Source organism: Dermochelys coriacea, chromosome 2, assembly GCF_009764565.3.
Source record: "Dermochelys coriacea isolate rDerCor1 chromosome 2, rDerCor1.pri.v4, whole genome shotgun sequence".
In the NCBI taxonomy this organism is placed as follows: Eukaryota; Metazoa; Chordata; order Testudines; family Dermochelyidae; genus Dermochelys; species Dermochelys coriacea.
In genome coordinates, this window is record NC_050069.1 from 258663308 (window position 1) to 258688510 (window position 25203).

The window sequence follows — 25203 nt, forward strand, 5'->3', positions numbered from 1 at the left end:
CCTGCATGCCTGAGCAATATTTTTATACTCTTCCCTGGTCATTTGTCCAATCTTCCACTTCTTGTAAGCTTCTTTTTTGTGTTTAAGATCAGCAAGGATTTCACTGTTAAGCCAAGCTGGTCGCCTGACATATTTACTATTCTTTCTACACATCGGGATGGTTTGTCCCTGTAACCTCAATAAGGATTCTTTAAAATACAGCCAGCTCTCCTGGACTCCTTTCCCCCTTATGTTATTCTCCTAAGGGATCCTGCCCATCAGTTCCCTGAGGGAGTCGAAGTCTGCTTTCCTGAAGTCCAGGGTCCGTATTCTGCTGTTCTCCTTTCTTTCCCTGTGTCAGGATCCTGAACTCGACCATCTCATGGTCACTGCCTCCCAGGTCCCCATCCACTTTTGCTTCCCCTACTAATTCTTCCCAGTTTGTGAGCAGCAGGTCAAGAAGAGCTCTATCCCATATTTATTGTTTTCCAGTCTAGTATGTTTATATACAACCACTGATATAACTGGTATGATCTTGTACAGATTCCTTCTGTGAATAAACACCGAGCAATGCTAAAATAGTAAGTTGAAAACTTTACTTCAGTAGCTAAAGATAAAATTGCCATTGTTTGATTTGCAACTAATATTTAGGACTCAGTTGTGTAACTCCTACTCATGTTGGGGAGAACTCGCAAAGCTAAAAATTCATCATTGTAAGGATTATGCAATCATTAACTCTTAATAAAGACTACTATAATTATTGTTAAGTTATAGTATTATATTCTGGAATCAAAAGGTTACTTCCATCTAAGTTAATTGGTTTTGCTTGAATCTGTAATTGTCACCTGCAAGTTATCATTAGTGGCCCCAGTGACACTATTATAAGATGGAGGGAAAGAAATGGAAGACGCAGTTTGTGATTTATCTAACTGGCTACCTTCCTTTTCAGATACATCTTCTTTAAAGATGCTACTGTCACAGTTTCTGTGTTGGTATGAAAAAGAGACCTGTTTCACAGAACACTGAATCAAATGGGACTGGAAGGCCCTTTGGATAATAATGGCAGAAAACTCCTCTTGTCTTCTTCTAAGGGTAGTTGTAATTGGTTTATAAGCAAGCTTGGACGGAAAGGCAATCTTAAGCTTTTTCTCCATCATTAGTTTGTCCATCTCCCCAGATTCTCCTAAGACTCTTTTGATAAAAGCAAGCAAAATATCCCAGTAGTAGATCCTATCTCCACTAACTATAGGAAGGTCCATTGCTATAAGCTGAATTTTGTTGGGTTTTGATACACTTAAGGGTTTTTCCAAAGCATCTGCAAAGTCTGAAAGTGCAGAATCCTCAATAAACTGAGTCTCCTCAGAATCAAATTTCCCCCATATTTCATAAAACATATCAAAGTCATCTTCACATAAAGGCTCTGTACTTTCCTCAGTAGCAACATTCAAGTTCTCTAAAATAACAGCTATATACATGTTTATAACAATAAGAAATGATATAATGACATAACTTACAAAAAATATATAATTGCTACAGAGCTATTTATACAAGTAATATTGTCTCTAGGTTGGATCTTTAAATTTGGAGCACAAGATCTTATCCCTACGAAAGGTTAAGAAGGCCATCTCAGCTGGCTGACATGATCTGGAAGAGACAGAGCATGCTGCTACCGAAGATTTGGAAGTTGAAAATGTTATCAATCCCACAATCCCAATTAGCACAGGCGAAGTAAGCCATGCCCAAAATAGCATAAATATACATGATCAGAAAAAGTAGGACACCAATATTGAACAGAGCAGGAAGGGACATCAATAATGTAAAAAGGAGAGTTCTAATTCCTTGGGCTTGCCGTATTAGTCTCAGGATTTGGCTAATCTGCACCAAGCAAATGATTCTCAACAATGACAGAGACTTTAAAACACCAGCAACTCCAACATCTTTAAAATGAAAGAAAAAGAAACACAATGTTAAATTATCAAATCAAGAAGTTGATATACACTAGATATACATATGTACATTTAATGATCTTTTATGAAATAGCCAGATGAGGTCAGAAAATGTTTAAGGCCTGTTTCTGTGTTACAAGGGAGAATGATAATGTTCTGTCAATGCCAGGAAAACTGCTAGTGTCCTTGGCACTTAAAGGGAAAGTTACACTGTTAAAAAGGTTATATTATACCTGCAAAAGTTTAGAAACAAGCAAACAAACTAACGGCCCTTTAAATGTTACAAGATTAAAGTTCCTAGATAAGTAACATGCATCTGTTTTCATACTGTGAATATCAGTGTGCTGAGTGCCTACGACTCATGTGGCTTGTTGAAATATACTTCTATATTAGATGCAAGCTACCTCACTGGATGTAGTACCACAGCAATTGTTGATGTAAATATTTGCAGTTTGAAAAAATCTCTGGACAACATTTTAAAATCTGCGTGCCTGCCAAGTGCCCTTTTTTGCATCACTATGATTTTTTTAAAGGAGGCTGATCTTTTCCTTGCAGAGAAAAAAGAAGTTTATCAAAAATGCTAAGCCTTGTCCTTCCTTTTCTGTTTGGGGGATAAGGAAACGATCTAACATAGTCTGGTTTTGGCCAGGATACAGAACAGAAACAGTACTGTTACTGCTAATGGAAGATCTCTTACTATATATAAAGAACAAAATGTCCATTGTCTCACTTCTGGACCTCTTTGCAATATTCATTATGGCTGATTGCAAGATATTATTATCCCATCTGAGGGAAATGACAGTGCTCCAAAGAAATGCCCTCTAATTATATGAATCCTTTCTTGAGAGTCACACACAGAAGCTACCTTTGCTACCAGATTTCTCATTTGTGGAGAACCACATGGATTAATTCTCTCCCCAATTTCAATAAGTATTTACATTTAGCCAATGGGAGAAATGGGGAGACTTCATGGGCTATAACGTCAACAACATGAAAATGACCCAAATTTGTCATTTTCAATGTAGGATAACAATATGGTAATCCTGTTTTCCCAGTGACTGGCCAACATCAGCACATGGCTCAGGTAGAGCTTATTGAAATTGAATCCCAACAAGACAGAAGTTAACACTTCAAACAGCTAGCCATCAAGTTGCCACTCTCTCCAGTCGACAATGCATGCCCATAGAACATCAAGACAGTCCACATGTTGGCAGTCTTTCTAGCCTCCTCCCAGACACAAAGTTCTTGCAAAAAAACATGTATGACACTTTTTCTATCATCACCAAACAATTAGAAAGATTTTGTCCCATTCTTGCTACCACTGACCTGGTCATAAGAATACCTCCCAAATGGATTATAGCAATGCACTTTACTTGGGCTCAAAAACATATGCCTTGAGAAAACTGCAGTGGGTGCAGAATGCAACAGCATGCCTCATTGAGGGCACAGATTACTACCAATACAGTATCCTGGTGCTTTGATCTCTTCACTGGTTTCCCATAGAGTATCCCATTAAGTTTACTGACTTGGGCCTTATTTCACAGTACTACATGACCTGAGCCCAGGATAATATGAGAGGATGTATGGTTGTAATGAGCGCTAGTCTGAAACTTGGGAGATCTGAGCTCAATTCCCTGCTCTGACACAGGCTTCCTGTGTGACCAGGGGAAAGTAACTTGGTATCTTTGAGCTTATCTTTAAAATGGGGATAATAGCACTTTCCTATCGCTCAGAGATTTTGTGACAATAAATACATTAACAGTTGTAAGATGCTCAGATGCTACAGTAATGAGCAACATGTAACTCAACTTAAGATAGGCAATCTTTTAGGTATCTGTCTTACAACCACAACTCCCCCTATGTTTCAATGCAAATGCAAAACATGCTTCATTCAACATTGCCTTCCTTAAGAACAGTACATAGCGTATTAATTTACCCTTCATGTGTGGAGCCCAGTGAAGTTTATGGGACTTTGGGCAGGTACAAGGGTGTACATACATGTATCTTACTACAGGTTTCGGGTTTTAATCCTTCTAAAAAGAGTGCAAAATACAATTTTAACAAGTGTCTTGTTCATGGAAAACTGCAGGAAAAATCATATATTTATACATTTCAAGGGCAGAAGAGACCATTCTAATCATCTAGTCTAGTGGGCCCCAAACTGTGGGGCATACCCCTCTGGGGGATGAGGGGAAACATTCTGGAGGGCACGCACCTAGGCCAGCCCCCATACTGGGTGGAGAGGGAGGGCCCCCAGCTGCAGCTCTACACTGCCCGCAGCCCAGCTTCAACAACAACCGCAGCTCTGCTCCAGCCCCGGCCCTCCTCCAACCCACTCTGCTTCTACCTCCAGCTTCTCCTCCATCCCCAGTTCTGTCTCCAGCTCCACCTTCAGCCCAAGCTCCTCTATTTAGCCAACTGAGCTGTAATGGAGGGAGGACGCGGACGGATTCCATTACTGATGGGCGGGGTGGGGGGCACAATAGGAAAAGTTTGGGCACCACTGATTTAATCTGACCTTCTGTATCATAAAAGTCAAGTAATTTCACCAGCAAATCCTGCATCAAGACCATAACTTGTGTATGAGCTAGAGTACATATTTAAGAAAGACATCCAATCTTGATTTGAAGACTTCCACAAGTCTCTTGGTAAGTTTGTCCAGTGGTTAGTTAAATAAAATGTGCACCTTATCTCTAGCCTGAATTTATCTAGCCTCATCTTCCAAACTTTGAATCTTGTTATGCCTTTCTCTGATAAATTAAAGAGTCCTCTACTATCAGAATTCTTCTCCCACTGAAGGTATAGACCACAATGTCACCTCAAACTTCTCTTTGACAAGCTAAATAGACTGATCTTCCTAAATCTTTCACTGTAATGCAGGTTTTCCAGACCTCAAATCATTTGTGGAGTGTTTTTCTTTCCAATTTTTCAATATCCTTTTGGAAGTGCGTTCAGCAGAACTGGACATAGTATTCCAGTAACACTGAAGCGAACGGAGGTTGGGACTGGGATTGGGATGTGGAGCCAAGAGGTGGCTGAGTGGGGAACATTATAGTATTCTAGAGTCTCTCCAGGGCTATATACAGAGGTAATATCACTTCCCTATTCCTAATTGATATTCCTCTTGAACATCCAAAAAGTGCATTAGCCCTCTTAGCTTCATGATCACACTGGGAGCTCTTATTCAGTTGGTTATTCAGCATGACCCCTTAAATCTTTTCAGAGTCACTGCACTGCAAGGAAAACTGCCCCAATCTGCAGGTGTGACCTACATTCTTTGTTCCTAGACCTATGTTCCTATTCCTAGTTCCTATTCCTAGTTCCTATGACCCTGCATTTGGCTTTATTAAAATTGTTGTTGTTCAAAAGGGTCCAAGTTATCGAGCAATCCAGATCACTCTGTATAACTGACCTGTCCTTATCATTATTTAACACTCCACCAAATTTTGTCATCGCAAACATTATCTGAACTTTTATGTTTTCTTCCAAATCATTAATATTGAATAACATTGAAGCAAGAACAGAACTTTGAGGGAGAACTGTAGAAATACCCACTTTGTATGATGATTCTCCATTTAGAATTTTACAATTACAGTTAGCCAGTTTTTAAGCCATTAAATATGTACTATGATTTTGTAAAGTCCTAATTTTTCACCAGAATCTTGTAAAGAACTATGTTGAACTATGCTTTAGTACAGAACTATGCTTTAGACTCAGTATATTATGGCATCACAGTTACTCTTTCCACCAAAACATAGTCTCATCAAAAAACAATATCAAATTTGTCAAGAAAACTCTTCTTCATCTGGCAACATTTTTTGCACAGTAAATAAAATCTGATTTTCACAGAAATTCTGCCTTCACTGGTCTGAACAATGGGGATCTAATTGTTTAGATTTTACAATATAGCTATATATTACATTCACAAAGATACATAAGAAGAACATTAAGGTTTCAAAGTCAAGCACTCAAAAGTTCGGAAATGCCAGAATTCAGGTTGTCTGTGCAACCTTAATTCAGCCCCCTTGTATGTATGAATTTTAAGACAGTGTTTAATTACATACTTGGTTTTCCATAGGACTCATGCCTTAATCAGTGTACAGGGTGAATGTCGTTCACTGGATGAGCAGCTATTCAATATTTCGTTTTATCCTTATTGTTCAATATATTGCCCCATGTTTAAGTACCGCAGTCCATTCAAATCCTGCTCTGAATACAGAATGCTTAATTTCTTCACAAACTTTTCTATGGCACTCATCACTCTAGCAATTGAGTGATTCACGAACAATAATGAATTTATTTTCACTGAATCTGTGAAATAAGGTGGTATTTTTATTCCCCTTGTACAACTGGGGAACTGAGGTACAGAGACATTCATGTCAAAAGTGTACACCAATTGAAGATGCCTATGGCCTGATCTTTCAGAGCACTTAGCACTTTATAGAACTTTATTTGTTCAGAGTAAAGTTCTAACTGACTTTAGTTATACTTATCAGTGTTCAGCAATTCTACTAATCGGAACCCAGGCATCTCATATTGGACACCTAGAACATGAGGAACACACAATTAATGGCCACTTGTGAAAAGTTTCTTTTATGTGACCTGCCCAGCATCACACAGAAACTGTGGCAAAGGAAGGGACAGAATTCAGGGTAACATTCAATTGCCTTAACTATGAAACCATTCTTTCTCTTCCTGAAATCCCCTGCCTCATTCACTACACATTCCAGCTTCTGTTACAAATGAGATATAGGTCCTACAGATAAGAGGCTAATTAGCTACCCCACCCTGATTCATCCCAGAACAGATCCATTTTATATGCTGAAGGAGGCAAAGGTCCTAGGGAAAAAACAGTATGTGATCATGCAATTAAAGTCTATCATAATAATACCTACAAATGATCCAAATTAAGGCTGCACAGGTTAACTTAATTCTGGTATTTCCTAACTTTTGAGTGCTTCATTTTGCAATCTTAATGTTCTTTTTATGTAGATTTTATATGTAATTTCCTAAGTTTACAAAAAGCAAACTGAAAAAAAAAAAAGAAATTCCATCATGTGGAGCCATATTGACTCCCACCTGTCTCATCACAGCATGGCTAGAACCCAGCACAGACTCTGCCACTTGGGCTAACACAGTAATTGATAGCAGTAGTAGGCTGTCATCCTCTGTATGGACCAGAACTAAGAGGAGATGCTCCACATTTTGCCAGTGGGTTTAACAATAATTTGCTCACAGCAGAGAAATGGTGAAACTTAGGAATCCTGTGCCCTATTTCAGATTCCGAAGGCAATGTACTCTTAATAGGTACAAAAAGAAAAGGAGTACTTGTGGTACCTTAGAGACTAACAAATTTATTTGAGCATAAGCTTTCGTGAGCTACAGCTCACTTCATTGGATGCATTCGATGTCCATCTGTTTGCATTTGGAAAGGAAGATGATGTCTGTCTGTATCTGTACAAGTTTTTTCATGAAGTTGATAGATTTCCACTTCATACAGCTAAATTCAGTGCCTTGCATAATAACAGATTTCAGAGTAGCAGCCGTGTTAGTCTGTATTCGCAAAAAGAAAAGGAGGACTTGTGGTACCTTATAGACTAACAAATTTAGTTGAGCATAAGCTTTTGTGAGCTACAGCTCACTTCATCATTCATAGCTCAAGAAAGCTTATGCTCAAATACATTTGTTTATGCGAATACAAATACGGCTGCTACTCTGAAACCTGTTAATAGTTACAGATTCTTTTGCCCTGCCTCTCCTCGTCTTACCCCTTCTATACCAGTTTCTTTCATGTGTCCTTATCCCAGTCCATTATTCTCCCTCAACTCCTCATCCCAGTCCCTTCTCCTGAGTCCCACCCCTCTTTGCTTCACAGCCCAGTCCCAGACCCAACCTCCCACAGCTCAAAGTACAGAGTGTTTTCAGATGCTCACAACTTGGCCCAATTAAGGCAAATTTTCATGAGGATAGCAGAAAGACATATCCCTGATGCCATCCTATGTGTTTCACCCTCTCACCAAATTTCAATTCTCTATTCCTACACTTGGAAGCACTACAGCTTCTCAACCAAATGGTTGCACAAAATTTTTAACATGGGAAAAACAGTGTATTTTTTCCTTAATCTGTTTCTGAGAAATGGTTGAACCATTTTCACTAAAATTTCCCCAAAAATGCATCCTGAGGGAGGCAGCCAGCATGGAAAATTGCAATCCAAATGGTTAAAGTTTGTCAAAGTTATAAGCAATTGAATATAGGTTCTTATAATGGAAAGTGTTGGGCTGACTTAACCATAGGCATTGCTACCTGTACCACTTATAATTCTACAAGGAGTACTTGTGGCACCTTAGAGACTAACAAATTTATTTGAGCATAAGCTTTGTGAGCTACAGCTCACTTCATTGGATGAATTCGGTGGAAAATGCAGTGGGGAGATTTATATACACACACAGAGAACATGAAACAATGGATTTTATCATACAACACTGTAAGGAGAGTGATCACTTAAGATGAACTATTACCAGCAGGAAGGAGGAGGGGAAGGAGGAAAACCTTTTGTGGTGATAATCAAGGTGGGCCATTTCCAGCAGTTAACAAGAACGTCTGAGGTACAGTGGGGTGTGGGGTGGGGGGAGAAATAACATGGGGAAACAGTTTTACTTTATGTAATAATATATGCCATCACGTGCCAGCAATGCCCCTCTGCCATGTACATTGGTCAAACTAGACAGTTTCTACGTAAAAGAATAAATGGACACAAATCAGACGTCAAGAATTATAACATTCAAAAACCAGTCGGAGAACACTTCAATCTCTCTGGTCACACGATTACAGACCTGAGAGTGGCTATCCTTCAACAAAAAAGCTTCAAAAACAGACTCCAACGAGAGACTGCTGAATTGGAATTAATTTGCAAACTGGATACAATTAATTTAGGCTTGAATAGAGACTGGGTGAATGAGTCATTACATAAAGTAAAACTATTTCCCCATGTTATTTCTCCCCCCACCCTACCCCGCACTGTTCCTCAGACGTTCTTGTTAACTGCTGGAAATGGCCCACCTTGATTATCACCACAAAAGGTTTTCCTCCTTCCCCCCATCCTTCCTGCTGGTAATAGCTCATCTTAAGTGATCACTCTCCTTACAGCGTGTATGATAAAATCCATTGTTTCATGTTCTCTGTGTGTGTATATAAATCTCCCCTCTGTATTTTCCACCAAATGCATCCGATGAAGAGAGCTGAAGCTCACAAAGCTTATGCTCAAATAAATTTGTTAGTCTCTTAGGTGCCACAAGTACTCCTTTTCTTTTTTGCGAATACAGACTAACACGTATTATTAACATGCTACTCAAATTTATAATTCTACTTTAATTTGTTTTTTTAGTCATTCTCTATTTTATTCACTGAAAAATATAGCACTTCAAAAGTTACACCACCACATCTAAATTAAAAAAATCACATTATATAGTACAGTGTCTACATTCTGGATCAAAATGATGGATGAGATTCATCCCTAGTTGTTCCATTTACTTTAATTATGTTACATCAGTGATGAATTTGGCTCAGAGTTCAAATCCTCACACAACTATAATTTCGTTAATATTTTTATTAACTTTTCAAATTAATGAAGTTATAGATTAAATAATTTCAAAGATCAAAACACATCAAATATCCAAAATATATTATAAAAACTAGGCTAGAAAAATAAATGTTTAGCCAAAAAGATATTTTAAAACTGTATATTAGAAAAAAGTTATATATTTGATTGGACATATCAGTCAAATGGCAATTAGTTAACTTATTAACCATCAATTAACTTGTTAATTCAGTATTTCTTAATCAAGACCTGATCCTGCCCTCACTGAATACAAAGAATTTGGAACTAGGCAGGACTGCAAGGCTGGTCTCTCCCTATTCAATTAAGAGCTACTACTTGTTGTCAAATTAAATTAACCCTCTGAAAAATTATTTAATGATTTGAGATGCGCTAATTTTCTGAAAAATGTGACAAGATAAATAATGCCTTTGAAAATGAGGAAATGAAAATTGACTTTTTTTCCACAGCGAAGTAATGTTTAATTACCACATATGTTATTAAGATGAATTTCAATACTATTCCTCTTATAACACTGTTTAATTAAGTTGAACTCTGAGAATTTTTAATTTTTTATTATTAAAATCTTAACTCTAAAAGGGCATTTTCATTAAAAAGAGATTTTTATAAAAACAAACATGAACAGAAATGTTTTGGTTTTTTAATTGTGCTTTAATTTATTTAAGATTAAAATAATTCACTTCTTTTGTGGGGACAGGTTGATTGATATTCCTCTCTTATACCACTGTTTCTCATAGGTGAAACATAGGTGAGGTTTTTCATAGGAGTGGGTGGGTGAGATTCTGTGGCCTGCGCTGTGCAGGAGGTCGGACTAGATGATCAGAATGGTCCCTTTTGACCTTAGTATCTATGAACAGATGGGTCATGACAGACAAGAAAGTGTCAAGAGGCACTGAAAATTTTAGCATCTAAAGCAAAGAAAATCTAACTCCCTCTCAACCCTTCAAGATCAAGTATTCTCTGTCAAACTCTCAAAATACACCCACAAATAAATTATATAGGCTTATCACTGATACTTTACTATAAAAGTAGAGTAAAAGTGTAAGGGGATCATAAATTTTTTTGTCTTCAGATAAGGAGTTGCCAACCTAAAAGGATTGAGAAATACTGTACTGTACAACAGAACTACCTTGGAGCACAGCAATGGCCATCTATGAAGAATCTACAAAATCCCCTGACATATGAAGACAATCAAGAGGAAAACTAATAACAAAACCCATGGAATGACAGAAGCAGGAGATGTTCTACGTTATATCCTCAAGAAATAGCAACGTTCTTATAGTAAATAAATACTTTCATTGTAAAGAAAAAATGTAAAAAATTCCAGGAAAATGTGAAGATTGTCCTTCAAGACATAGAATGTTAGGAACCATTAAGAAGAGATAATAAGAGAGAAAAATATCATAATGCCACTATATAAATCCATGGCATGCCCACACCTTGAGTACTTGAGTTCTGTTCACCTTATCTCAAAAAGATGTATTAGAATTAAAAAAGGTACAGAGAAAGGCAACAAAAATGATTAGGCAACAAAAATGATTATATGTCAAGGTTCCTTCCCCACTCTGAACTCTAGGGTACAGATGTGGGGACCTGCATAAAAGACCCCCTAAGCTTATTCTTACCAGCTTAGGTTAAAAGCTTCCCCAAGGTACAAGCTTTGCCTTGTCCTTGAACAGTATGTTGCCACCACCAAGCATTTTAAATAAAGAACAGGGAAAGAGCCCACTTTCCCCAAATATCCCCCCAAGCCCTACACCCCCATTCCTGGGGAAGGCTTGATAAGAATCCTCACCAATTTGTACAGGTGAACAAAGCCCCAAACCCTTGGATCTTAAGAAAATGAAAAATCAATCAAGTTCTTAAAAGAAGAATTTTAATTAAAGAAAAGGTAAAAGAATCACCTCTGTAAAATCAGGATGGTAAATACCTTACAGGGTAATCAGACTCAAAACATAGAGAATCCCTCTAGGCAAAACCTTAAGTTACAAAAAGACACAAAAAAAGGAATATACATTCCATCCAGCACAGCTTATTTTACCAGCCATTAAACAAAACAAAATCTAATGCATTTTCTAGCTAGATTACTTACTAACTTAACAGGAGTTGGAAGTCGCATTCCTGATCTGTTCCTGGCAAAAGCCTCTCATAGAAAGACAGACAGACCCTTTGTTCCACCCCCCTCCAGATTTGAAAGTGTCTTGTTCCCTCATTGGTCATTTTGGGTCAGGTGCCAGTGAGGTTACCTTAGCTTCTTAACCCTTTACAGGTGAAAGGGTTTTGCCTCTGGCCAGGATGGATTTTATAGCATTGTATACAGAAAGGTGGTTACCCTTCCCTTTATATTTATGACAGTATGGAACAGCTTTCATATGAGGAGAGAGTAAAAAGACTAGGACTGTTCATCTTAAAAAAGAAAAAACTAAGGGTGGGAGATGATAGAGGTCTAAAAAAAATCATGAATGGTATGGAGAAAGTGAATAAGGAAGTGTTATTTATCCAATCACATAACTAAAACCAGGGGTCACCCAATGAAATAACAGGAAGCAGGTTTATAACAAACATAAGGAAGTACTTCTTCAAACAATGCATAGTTAACCTGTGGAACTCATTGCCAGGGGATGTTGTAAAGGCCAAGAGTATAACTGGGTTAAAAAAAATAATTAGATAAGTTCATGGAGATCCTTCAATGGCTATTAGTCAAGATGGTGAGGGACACAACCCCATGCTCCAGGTGTCCCTAAACTTCTGACTCCCAGAAACTGGGACTGGACAATAGGATGGCTCACTCAATAATTGCCCTGTACTTTCAAAAAGAAAAGGAGTACTTGTGGCACCTTAGAGACTAACAAATTTATTTGCTACTCTGAAACCTGCCCTGTACTGTTCATTCTCTCTGAAGCTTCTCGAACCAGCCACTGTCAGAAGACAGAACATTGGGCTAGATGGATCATTGGTCTGATCCAGTCTGGCCATTCTTATGTGAGTTTAATTTAATTAATAAAAGAATCAGACCAGAGATTGTATAAAGGATTACTTCGTTTTATCAGAGGATACTACAAAAATTCACACCCACATAAACATTTCAATGTTTTTTAAAATCACAGGATAATGGGAAATGACTTATAAGAACACAGTGAACCCATTATGTTACAAAAAGGAATCTTCAACTTTTTAACGAACTAATCTATGCTGAAATGTAATGATGCAATTTGCTCAATACCTACTTAAGTAGAAGACTCTGAGGTAGCTGATTCTTTTCTATGCTGGGGTTTGATAAAAACATATTGCATGGGTGAAAGCATCTGTGACACTTTGATAGCTACAGTAGACGCTCATTAATAGCAATACATTGGTGCCCTTTTGCTATGTTGCTCCTAATAAGCTGTTGCTGTTATGGGAAGTATTGACAATTCACAGTATGGAAAGTGTTCCCAGGGGAAATGTTGCTCATAAGTTGCAGTTGCTCTTACAAGGTGTTGCTGCAAACAAGCGTCTACTATACTGTTAGGTTGAAGTCAATGTATAATTGGAGTCTGATAAAAACAATGTCTTAATTTATTTCTTGGAAAACATCAAATACATTAGAATACATAGACTGAAAATGCTGAATATTTGTCTAATCAATTACCTTAAAGTGATGTGCTTCCCTCTGCTAACACAAAGTAAGCAGAGCCAAACCTGTTTAAAGCTAGTTGAAACCTCCAGAGTTATGGAATGGGTTGGAATGAGATTTGATCAGGGAGGTTCTTGCTGAAGAAGCATGATCTGTCCTCTAACTGTAATAAAAGCATAACACACTCAGGAATGCTAGAAACAGACTGTTTTTTATTTACTGGGCCCAGTCAGATGTTCTAGGTCAGCATTACTGAAGGATATACCCTTGTCACATGGTAGTGGTAAGTACCCACTAATTCTAGAAATTATTGTTACAGCAGAACATTTGGAAAGTTATGAATGTAAGGATGAACTTACCCTCTTTTCTTTTCTCTTCTTCCCTATCCTGTCATTCACTCTCCCCCACTCCATTCACAAACTCTCATTCACTCTCTAAATCATTTTTTCTTACCCTCACTCCACCACCATCAACCTTCTCTTTCTGCCTTTTTATCTCTTTGCAGTTTCCTCTTCCAAATAAGACAGTGTCTGACTACTATGCAGCTCTCCGCCTCCAGGAGAGGAGTCACGTGGAACTGTTTGTTTATGTACACAGGGATGTCCATTGGATTCTTCTTAGACATTGTAATGAAACTTTCATGGAGATACTCTGCAGTCCTCTCCTGAAGGTTTATAGGGATGGCGGCCTTATTTCTTCCTCTCACACCATTCCACACTGAGTTCTACTGGCACCATTGGCGTAAACAGGCTAGCAGCATTTAGGTCCAGATGGCTTCGGGACACCAGAAGCAACTGTGGTCTCTGTGCCTTTGTTACCCTCAGGAGTGAGATATCAGCTGAAATCACCACTGCCTGTGCAAAACAGTGCCAATATTCAGTGCCACAGCCTTGAATGTGTACTCCTGAAAACAGGGACTGAAATGTTATTGTTTCATACAACAGAAAATCTTAATGCCCTCCTCCTCCCCCCACCCCCTCACCTTGGGAGGCCATACTCACCATTGTTGGATCATATTAAAAAAGTTCTGTATTAAAATCACAAATGAGTTTGATTCCTCATGGTTTGAATTCCAAGGTATTACTGGTTAAGAGGTCTCTTGGTCTTTGGTACTGTTTCTCTCCCTCTATGTGTGAAACTTGCAAGCTGCTAATTGTGTTAGTACATTCTAAGACAGAGTCTGTTCTCAAAGCAATTCTTTGTAACAATAACTACTCACACAGAGAAAGACTCAAAGCAATACTCTATAACACAGAAACAGCACCCAGAGGCTCCCCCCCTTTTGTTGTATTCATCTCGCTTTGTTAACAATTGTGATTAAAATAGAGATAGAGGATGTATGTGGATGGATGCTTGGTGTGGATAATAACTGAATGATCAGGGAGGTGCCAGCCTAAGAATCCAGTGTCCATCGGCTGAAGAAGGCGTCAAGTGGAAATAACCAGAGGACCCACGGAGAGCAGACTGGAATCCACCCAACAGCCTCAAGAATGGGAGAATCAAAGAACAAGATAACATCTGGCAGCACAGAGCCATCAGGAATGTGCCATCTGTTGATTGATTCAGTAACAGCATGATGAAGCAATTCCCATAGACTGGCATAGGAAGAAATTCCTATAAAAATGGACTCTAGAAAGTGAGAACTTTGGGGTCTGATTCTGCAAACCAACTTCCAGGAGCATCAGATGTGCATCTGACAAGGCCCTGCTTCCTCCTCATTTCCAGGCCACCTGGCCAGTGGCTTGGCATGAGCAACTCTAAGGCTGGTAACTATGATAACAACCTTGCAGAACCTGTGTGTGTATGAATGAATGTGTGAATAAATATGAGATTGAATGGAATGTTATAGCTATAACTAACTGCTTACTATGATTCTATGATTTCTTTCTTTTTAGATTTGGGAGGATTCTGGGGGGAAAGACGTTTCCAAACGAACTCTTTCTCAGTAACCAGTGTTAGACGTTTGGTGGTGGCAGCAAAAATCCAAGGGCAAAAGGTAAAATAGTTTGTACCTTGGGGAAGTTTTAACCTAAGCTGGTAAAAGTAAGCTTAGGAGGTTTTCATGCATGTCCCCACATCTGTATCCTAGTGTTCAGAGTGGGGAAGGAACCTTGACAATACAGAAATACTAGAAGCACCCAGTACTTGTAAGTGTATCGCACCACAGAACACATAGGTTCAAGAAAACACCTACTCCTGTGTAAAAGTTCAGCAAGCACGGCATAATTCATAGGTTCAGTGACACACTTGATATAATAATTATAAATGTACAGCGAGCACCAAATAATTCATAGGTTTATTAAAAGACACAGTATTCTATGTATAAATGTACAACAAGCACTACACAATTCCTACCAGCCACAACCTTCAAGTTTAGAGCACAGTCAAGTATAGTACATTAATGCAGCTGACCATTAAAGGGCTCTTTCAAAGCCTCCCACTGACTCTTGTAAAGGCCCTTGTGTCTGGTGCTTCAAACTCAGCAGAGAGCTGCTCCACTGCTGCCTTTCACTCCAGCAGCAACTTTTCTCACTTTCCCTTAAGATATTATGCATGACACAACAGGCAGCTACTGAGATAACTACTGAAGATATTTTCTCACTGAGAGACTATCTTTTGAGTAAACAACACCTGCATCCTTTCACTCTACACATATATTGTGCACCTCTTGAGCCAGTAGCTGAATCTTTTCTTGGTGCTGTCAAGGTGGCCAGTGTATGGCTTCATGACCCTAGGAGCAAGAGGCAGGGTGGGTTGCCTAGGATCACTATTGACATTTCATATTGACTCCTGGGGGAATTTCTGCGCCACTGCGTGTGCATAATTCATATGCCACACATATTTTTCTTTCCACAGAAAATAACTCTGCCAAAAGTTGGCTAGAGTTCTACCTTTAGCCACCAGAAGGTGCGCTGTAGTGCTGGAACAAAGCAGCTGCTCCCCACCAGCCCCCATTACCATAGGGAAGAAAATGAGCCTGCAGTGCCTTCATCAGAGAGCCTGTCAAGCCAGGTCAGAAGACAGGGGACATGGGGGAGACTGGACAGCATGGTGCTGCAGGGGGGTCACAGACTGGGGTTCAGGAAGGCTAGTGAAGGAAGACAGACTGGGCAGGGGCAGAATGGGGAGTGGAGGCGCAGGGCCACAGGGGGAGGGAGGGGCAGGCCACATGGGTACAGGGGAGGGGTGCAGGGACACATGGAGATGAAGGGAGGGTTCTGGCTGAGAGGGTGAAGGGCTACAGGGGGAACAGGGTGCAGGGCCACATGGGGAAAGGGGATAGCTGAGTGGGGGCACAGAAGAGACACATCGGGGACAGGGGGGAGGGATGAAGGGACACAAGGGGATGGGGGGAATGGGTGTCTGAATTGGGGTGGAGGGACACATGGGGGTCAGGGCAGATGTGCCTCACTGAACGTGAGAGGATAAGGGACATTTGCATGGGGGAAGCTCCTTAACAATCCCTCCCCACCTGCCTCAAAAAACTGTTCCATACTTTTCCACCCATACCCAACAACCCTCCAAGTTCACACCTAGGTTCCTTCCCAGCAATTATTTCCCTCTCTCTCAGCTCCTCTGTTACCCCTGACTCCCCTACGCCTTTCCGCTAGTGCTGAGAGGTACAGAAAATACAGTTCTGTATTGCAGTTTAAATGAATTATTACTCAGAGTTCTGTATTAATATGCCTAGTAAGGAATCTATTGCCAAAAAACATTTCTTTAATCTTTTTGTTGTCTGTATTATTACAGACATACTTGCTGACAGGTATTTTGAAATAAATTACCAAAATAATTGAAACTGGTGTGATTATATTGTGTTATTTTGACAAATAAAATATGCAGAATTTAAAATATTGTGTGCAGAATTTTTTAACTTTTTGGCTCAGAATTCCCCCAGGAATAATTACTGCCGATGGTAATCTGCAGTCAGGAAAGAATGTCACTGCTTGTTGCTTTCTGAACAGTCCTGTTGTCTTAAAGATGCACGCATTATGCACCTTCCCTAATCAATCCATACTGCTATTGGTGAAACATCCCTGGTGCTCCACCAACCACTTGCATAACCACAGAAAGCAGCCCTTTCTGTTAATGTATTCTGTGGCCAGGTAGTCTTGTGCAAATAGGGATCCACATGCTGTCTATCCCCCCACTGCAACTTAGGGAATCCCATTAATGCAAATTCATCCACCAGGTTCTTCACACTGCTGAGAGACATAGCCCTGTGCAACAAGACGCTATTAATGGCCGTACACACTTACATGACAATGACCCCCACTGTGGATTTGCCAACTGCAAAATGATTTCCCTCTGATCAGTAGCAATTCAGCACTACAAGCTTCTAGAGTGCAATTGCCATTCATTTCTGAACTCAGTGCAGCTCTCTTTCTAGTGTCCCTGCCTTAGAGGGCTACAGCGAGCTTGGAACACTGATGCAGAACTGTGACCTTTCGCATCTGAAAATTCTGCAGCCACTACTCATCATCCCAACCTGCATTACGATTTCAGAGTAGCAGCCGTGTTAGTCTGTATTTGCAAAAAGAAAAGGAGCACTTGTGGCACCTTAGAGACTAACACATTTATTGAGCATCAGCTTTTGAGCTGTAGCTCACGAAAGCTTATGCTCTAATAAATTTGTTAGACTCTAAGGTGCCACAGTCCTCCTTTTTTCTTTCGGCATTACGATGTGATCCAACGAGTCAGTGCTCATTCTCAAGCCCAATAGCAATGCTACCACCATCTCCAGCCACTCTGTGAACACCACCAACAACCTTTAATTGGTTTTTCACTGTTTCAACAATCTATCCTCGAAGAACTTGTCATGTCCCCATGCTTGCGGTTCTTCCTGCAGGTCTGCAAATACAGGAGAATTTTTCATCCTGTATTTGCAACATTCATGTGATTAGTGGGGCTCCATGCTTATGGCAGAGAGGAGGATGGGGCGGCCTCTGGGCACTGGGAGTGGGTGGCAGGGGACTTGGCTTAAGGGCAATGTGATGAGGCTGGAGAAGGGGAGGTGATGCCAGCCTCGGGCACAGGGCAGGGCAGGAGGCCTCAGAGCACCGGGGCAAAAGGCGGGGCACGGGGCCTTGGGGAAGGAGGCAGGGCACGGGGCCTCAGAGCACCGGGGCAGGAGACGGGGCACGGGACGTGGCCTCAGGGACTGTAATGGGCTGGGTTGGGGCGGGAGAAGGCACCGTGACCGGACGGGCGGGAGGCGACGCGGCCTCAGGGCACCGTGACAGGCTGGGCGGGGGAGGGCACGAGGCTCCGTGACGGGGCGAGTAACTCCTCAGCCCCGTGACTGGGAGCCGGGCGGGGACAGCTTGACGGCCCCGGAGGCTAGCGGCCGGAGTCCAGCCCACTGATCTCCCTTAGCAACCCAGCGGCCCCGCGCGGGCTCTAGCGGCCCGGGGGGGCGGGATTTCCGGGCCGGGTCGACCTCTTCGGAAATGACGTTCGAGTGTCAACATGCAAGATGGCGGCGCATCACCGACAGAACGCGGCCGGGCGCCGGAAAGTGCAGGTGAGAGGCCGGGCGGGTTTCCCGCCGGAGCGGGGGTATGGGGTGCCTGAGGAAGAGGGAGTGGGGAGCCTTTGGGAGAAAGCGCAGGACTGCGGGGCTGGAGGCGGTTTGGGGCAGCTGGGGTGGGGAGCCGGTGGAGATGGAGCCGGGCTGCGGGCGCTGGAGGCGGTTTGGGGCGGCGGGCTGGGGAGCCGGTGGAGGAGGAGCCGGGCTGCGGGCGCTGGAGGCGGTTTGGGGCAGCTGGGGTGGGGAGCCGGTGGAGATGGAGCCGGGCTGCGGGGGAGAGGCGGTTTGGGGGCTTGGTGGGGAGCCTGGGAGCCCTTGTGGGGTTGGGCCTAGTGGGGAGCCGGTGGAGGGAGCCGGGCTGCGGGCGCTGGAGGCGGTTTGGGGCGGCTGGGCTGGGGAGCCGGTGGAGGAGGAGCCGGGCTGCGGGCGCTGGAGGCGGTTTGGGGCGGCTGGGCTGGGGAGCCGGTGGAGGAGGAGCCGGCTGCGGGCGCTGGAGGCGGTTTGGGGCAGCTGGGTGGGGAGCGGTGGAGATGGAGCCGGGCTGCGGGCGCTGGAGGCGGTTTGGGGCAGCTGGGGTGGGGAGCCGGTGGAGATGGAGCCGGGCTGCGGGCGCTGGAGGCGGTTTGGGGCCGCTGGGGTGGGGAGCCGGTGGAGATGGAGCCGGGCTGCGGGCGCTGGAGGCGGTTTGGGGCAGCTGGGTGGGGAGCCGGTGGAGATGGAGCCGGGCTGCGGGCGCTGGAGGCGGTTTGGGGCGGCTGGGTGGGGAGCCGTGGAGGAGAGCCGGGCTGCGGGCGCTGGAGGCGGTTTGGGGCGGCTGGGCTGGGGAGCCGGTGGAGGAGCCGGGCTGCGGGCGCTGGAGGCGGTTTGGGGCGGCTGGGCTGGGGAGCCGGTGGAGGAGGAGCCGGGCTGCGGGCGCTGGAGGCGGTTTGGGGCAGCTGGGGTGGGGAGCCGGTTGGAGATGGAGCCGGGCTGCGGGCGCTGGAGGCGGTTTGGGGCAGCTGGGGTGGGGAGCCGTCGTGGAGATGGAGCCGGGCTGCGGGCGCTGGAGGCGGTTTGGGGCAGCTGGGGTGGGGAGCCGGTGGAGATGGAGCCGGGCTGCGGGCGCTGGAGGCCGTTTCGGGGAATTGGGGCGGCGTGTGGGGGAGGAGCAAAGGGGGCGGGGCGAGGAGAGGAGGCGGTGGGTCTGTGTCAATTGCGGGGGCTCCTTTCTTGCCCTAGGTGTCTCCTGGGGCAGGTGCTGTTGTACCTGGGGAGGGGCAGGGGGAACAAGGCTGCCTCTCCTGCTGCGGCCGCTGGGAATCTCTCGGGGTCTGTCAGTGTTAGACATAAAATAATTAAGAAATACAATGGAGCTAAAATATATCGCAGGCGCTTGTCAGCCGACAGTCTGCCCTTTGCTTTCACCGTCTACCACTAGGATCTGGGGATCTGACAGGGTGGGTGCTTCCTTAGGGGAAACGTGTGTGTCTGGCTTAAATGTGTCAGACTCTGCAGTACTGAAGAGGCAGAAGTACTTGTTCAGCTTTAATTGCCGTCTTTTCATATTGTTTGTAAAGTGAGAACATGCCTCAGTCATCCCTTTGGATCTATGCTTTGTTTCAACCTGGTGTGTTTGGGGCATACAGGGTCTTGTTCGGAGAAGGAGTGTGTGTGTGTGTGTGTGTGTGTGTGATAGAGAGAAAGAGAGAGCAAGAAATATTTTGATGATTTTGCTGAAATATATGCAAAAGCAAATAGTCTTAAACAGTGAAAGTAAAAAAACCCACTATGGATAATTATGCTTCTCCATTTTGTTTGCTCTAGTATAAATATTCTTAATTTCATTTTAATTAGATGTGTCCATACAGAGGGGACTAGATGGTTTAGGGGATTGTTGATATAGAGAGCTGCCTGTAGTAAGTGGTCAGTTCAAATCTGGCCTGGGTCTATTCACAGTGACCAAAAGTGATCACTTAGTACAAGCAATAGTAGGAGGAATACAAGAAGCATTTGCTTTATCTCCAGGAATATATTATTATCATTTAAAACATATTATGGTAGTTCTTTTATGAGAGGCAGAAAGTTATTGCTACAGGTCATTCTTCAGAGGATAACAACTTTTTTTCTTTCTTATTTCATTCGTCTTAAGCTTAAATATACTAGTCAGGAATAGCTTTTTTTTAAAGAGGGGAAATCTTACTACGGAGGGATTGTAAAGATTTCTTAGGTGAGACAGGAATGTCTGTTTCAAATTCTACCTTCTGATGGCATCTGAAGAGCATATGACCTATCATAAGCTCTCTTGAGCCTTGTCAAAAGTAGCAAAATTACCTGTTGCTGACAGTGGGCTTCAGCAACATGTACCTTTGCTGTTGCTGACAAGGCTTTGCTGCCTGTCTCTCTTTTTAAAAAAAAAAAAAAAAAAAAATCAGATAGTTCTTGCTCTAAAAACATTTCATTTACCTGTTAAGTTCACATGACACTACAGTCCCCTTTTTCTAGTTTGACACTGGTCTATCTAGCCCAGTATCCTGTCCTCTGGCAGTGGCGTGCGCCAGATGCTGCAGAGGGAATGAACAGAACAGAGCAATTATCAAGTGATCCATTCTCTGTCGTCCAGTCCCAGGATCTGGGAGTCGGAGCCTTTGCCATCTTGGTTAAAGCCATTGATGTATCTATTCTCCATGAACATATCTAATTATCTTTTTCTTTTTTGAGTCCAGTTATAGTTTTGGCCTTCACAGCATCCCCTGGCAATGAGTTTCTCAGGTTTACTGCGCTGTTGTGTGAAGAAATATTTCCTTTTGTTTGTTGTAAATCTGCTGCCTATTAACTTAATTGGATGACCATTGATTCTTGTGTTATGTGAAGGGGTAAATAATACTTCCTTATTCACTTTCTCCACACCATTCATGATTTTATAGTTGGCTATCATATATATCTCCCTTAATCATCTCTTTTCTAAGCTGAACAATCCCAGTCTTTTAATCTCTCCTCATATGGAAGCTGTTCCATATCCCTTATCATTTTTGTTGCACTTCTGTACCTTTTCCATTTTTAATATATCTTTTTGAGATGGTGTATTTAGAATTGCCTGCAGTATTCAAGATGTGGTGTACCATGCATTTATGTAACGGCATTATGGTATTTTATGTCGTCTTATCTATCCCTTTCCTAATGGTACCTAATAGTCTGTTAGCATTTTTTGACTCCCACCGCACATTGACCAGATGTTTTCGGAGAACTATGCAAAAAGACAGCACTCAAGGGATTGTGGAAACAGCTAATCTAGATCCTATCATTTTGTATGTATACTTGGGATTAGGTTTTCCAGTGTGCATTACTTTGCATTTATCAACATTGAATTTTGTCTGCCATTTTGTTACCCAGCCACTCAGTATTGTAAGATCTCTTTGTAACTCTTTGCAGTCAGCTTTGGACTTAACCATCTTGAGTAATTTTATATTTTATGAAAACTTTGCCACTTCGTTGCTTACCCCTTTTTTCCAGATAATTTTTATAAATGTATTGAATACCACAAGTCCAAGTACAGATCTTTGGGGGAACCTCGCTATTTACCTCTTTTCACTGTGAAAACTGACCATTTATTCCTACCATTTGTTTTCTATCTGTTAATCAGTTAACTGATCCATGAGAGGACCTTCCCTCTTATATCATGAGTGCTTATTTTTTTTTAAAAGTCTTTTGTGAGGGACCTTGTCTAAAGCTTCCTGAAAGTCCAAGTACACACTATAGCCACTGGATCACCTTGTCCACATACTTATTGACACTGTCAAAGAATTCTAATAGATTGGTGAAGTATGATTTCCCTTTATAAAAGCCATGTTGACTCTTCCTCAACGTATAGTGTTTATCAGTGCATCTGATAATTCTGTTCTTTACTATAGTTTCAACAAATTTGTGTGGTACTGAAGTTAGGCTTATCAGCCTGTAATTGCCGGGACTGCCTCTGGAGCCATTTTTTTAAAAATTGGTGTTACATTAGGTATCTGCCAGTCATCTGGTACAGAAGCTGATTTAAGTGATAAGTTACATACAAGAGCTCTAAAGTTTCATATTGGAGTTCCTTCAGAACACTTGGGTAAGTACCATGTGCTCCTGGTGATTTATTACTGTTTAATATCACAATTTGTTCCAATACCTCCTCTGCTGACACCTCAATCTGGGACTGTTCCTCAGATTTGTCACCTAAAAGAAGGGCTCAGGTGTTGGAATGTCCCTCTCATCCTCTGCAGTAAAGACTGATGAAAATAATTAATTTAGCTTCTCCACAATGGTCTTGTCTTCCATGAGTGCTCCTTTAGCACCTTGATTGTCCAGGGGTCCAGCTGATTGTTTGACAGCCTTCCTGCTTCTGATGTACTTAAAAATTGCCATTAGTTTTGGTGTTTTGCTAGTTGATCTTCCAGTTATACTTTTACACATGACTTGCCAGAGTTTGTTCCTTTGTATTTTACTCATTAGGATTTGACTTCCAATTTTTAAAGGGTGTCTTTTTTTTCTCTAACTGCCTCTATTACTCTTTTCAGAGTAGCAGCCATGTCAGTCTGTATTCACAAAAAGAAAAGGAGTACTTGTTGCACCTTAGAGACTAACAAATTTATTTGAGCATAAGCTTCCGTGAGCTACAGCTCACTTCATTGGATGCATCCGATGAAGTGAGCTGTAGCTCACGAAAGCTTATGCTCAAATAAATTTGTTAGTCTCTAAGGCGCCACAAATACTCTTCTATTACTCTATTTAGCTGTGGTGGCTTTTTTTTTTGGGTCCTCTTACTGTGTTTTCCTTTTTATTTGGGGTATACATATAGTTTGAGCCTCTATTATGGTGTTTTTAAAAGTTTCCATGCAGCTTGAACACATTTCACTATTATGACTGTTCCTTTTAATTTCCATTTAACTAGCCGCCTCATTTTGTGCAATCCCCATTTGAAGTTAAAGGCTACTGTGGTGGGGTTGTTGGTTTTTTTTTTTTTTTTTGGTATTTTTCTCCCTACAATGATGTTAAATTTAATTATATTATGGTCGCTATTACCAAATAGTTCAGCTGTATTCACCTCTTGAACCAGATCTGTGCTCCACTTAGGACTAAATCAAGAATTGCCTCTTCTCTTGTGGATTCCAGGACTACTGCTCCAAGAAGTAGTTACTAATGGTGTCTAAAATTGTTATCTGTGCCTCCCATCCTGAGATAAGTACCCAGTCAATATGGGGAGAGTTGAAATTACCCATTATCACTGAGTTTTCTGTTTCCGGAGCCTCCCTGAGTATTTCACAATCACTGTCCTTTTCAGGTGGTTGGTAGTATATTCTGCTATACTCTTATTATTCATGCCTGGAATTTCTATCCATAGAGATGCTATGTCTTTTTATTTTCTTTGTGTTGGTCTTGCTTGCTTTAATTGTTGACTTATTCAGGTGTTGTACGATTGTGCAGTCTACTGAAAAGGAGACAATGCTATTCTCCGTTAGTCTGCAGTGGCTTCTTAATAGTATCATGCTTTGGTTTGCCTGAGTTCCCCTGTATTTTCACTTAGAATTTAGATCAATATGTTTTCAGTCTCATGACTGAAAGGAACTTTAGAGACCCTTATTTAAATCTTTTGATATAGCTGCTATTTTATGAAACCAGGAAACAAGTACAGTCTCTCCCTGATGAGCATTCTAGTGACAAAAGTTAACTGTCATTAACAGTTCTCGGGTGTTCCCTAATCAGATGGCATTTGAACAATGTGAAAAGCAACTGCTTAGCCAACAACTAATATTTCAAAGACCTCTAGAGCAGAATAATTTAATTGATGTGCCTGATCAGTCAAGAATAAAGCAGAAATGACTGTCTTATTGTCTCCTATCTGTACGAGAAGATTTCACTACCATAGTTTTGTCTGTGCCAATAGTATATACGAATTGTATGCTGGTTAGTGGGGAAACATAGCTGCTTATCTCTTCTCATGCCAGAATATTAAGTTTTGCAAGTTTGCTTGTGTGGGTTTGATCAAGAAATATATGAACCTTTTCTTCACTTAATCCCATAAAAGTCTCACTCACATGCAAAAGTAACCAGTTATCCTCCCACCCCAAACACTCGTCACAAATAGTGCTACTGAAAGGGGCTATCATTTATTTTTAATTGTAATGTTTAATAAAATTATAGGTGCCCATCAAGTGCTCTGGGTGCCTGTCACATACATTTAAAAATTACAATATGAATGTAAACAAAGGACTGCCCATAAACATGTCCACATGAGCCCATACCCTCAAAACATCCTTAGTGAAGCGGGAGGTGAGGAAATGATTGGCTTTGCAGTGTGCGTAGAAGGTTAAATAATCTAGGCTCTGAAAGACCCCAGCGGAGAAGCAAGTTCCAAAATCGAGACTGACTTATAGTGGACACCTTGCCAGCATCTCCCTCTCACTTACATTGAGGTGCTGTAACTTGAGTGCCTCTGCTGATCTCAACTATAGCAGTATGTCACAAGGAGAGAGGCTATTTCTTCTTGATGAGCATGATCATCTAG

At 41.8% G+C, this 25203-nt stretch overlaps 2 protein-coding genes across 2 annotated transcripts in view; one reads left to right on the top strand and one right to left on the bottom strand.

The window, feature by feature from the left end:
- Positions 1-377: 377 nt before the first annotated feature.
- On the bottom strand, positions 378-3836 carry LOC122459060 (sodium channel protein type 5 subunit alpha-like). The gene has a single exon (XM_043509709.1). It carries the CDS (start codon positions 1452-1454, stop codon positions 792-794), a length of 663 nt encoding a protein of 220 aa, XP_043365644.1. The 5' UTR covers positions 1455-3836; the 3' UTR covers positions 378-791.
- Positions 3837-18617: 14781 nt separating this feature from the next.
- WDR48 (WD repeat domain 48) overlaps positions 18618-25203 on the top strand; it is a 45391-nt gene continuing 38805 nt past the window's right edge. Inside the window, 1 exon segment of the mRNA XM_038390959.2 lies at positions 18618-18680. Within this exon segment, the coding sequence (XP_038246887.1) occupies positions 18633-18680 (48 nt within the window). The 5' untranslated portion in view covers positions 18618-18632.

Coding starts and splice junctions, on each gene's coding strand:
- LOC122459060 (XM_043509709.1), bottom strand. CDS start 1,454: ATGTATATAGCTGTTATTTTAGAGAACTTGAATGTTGCTACTGAGGAA.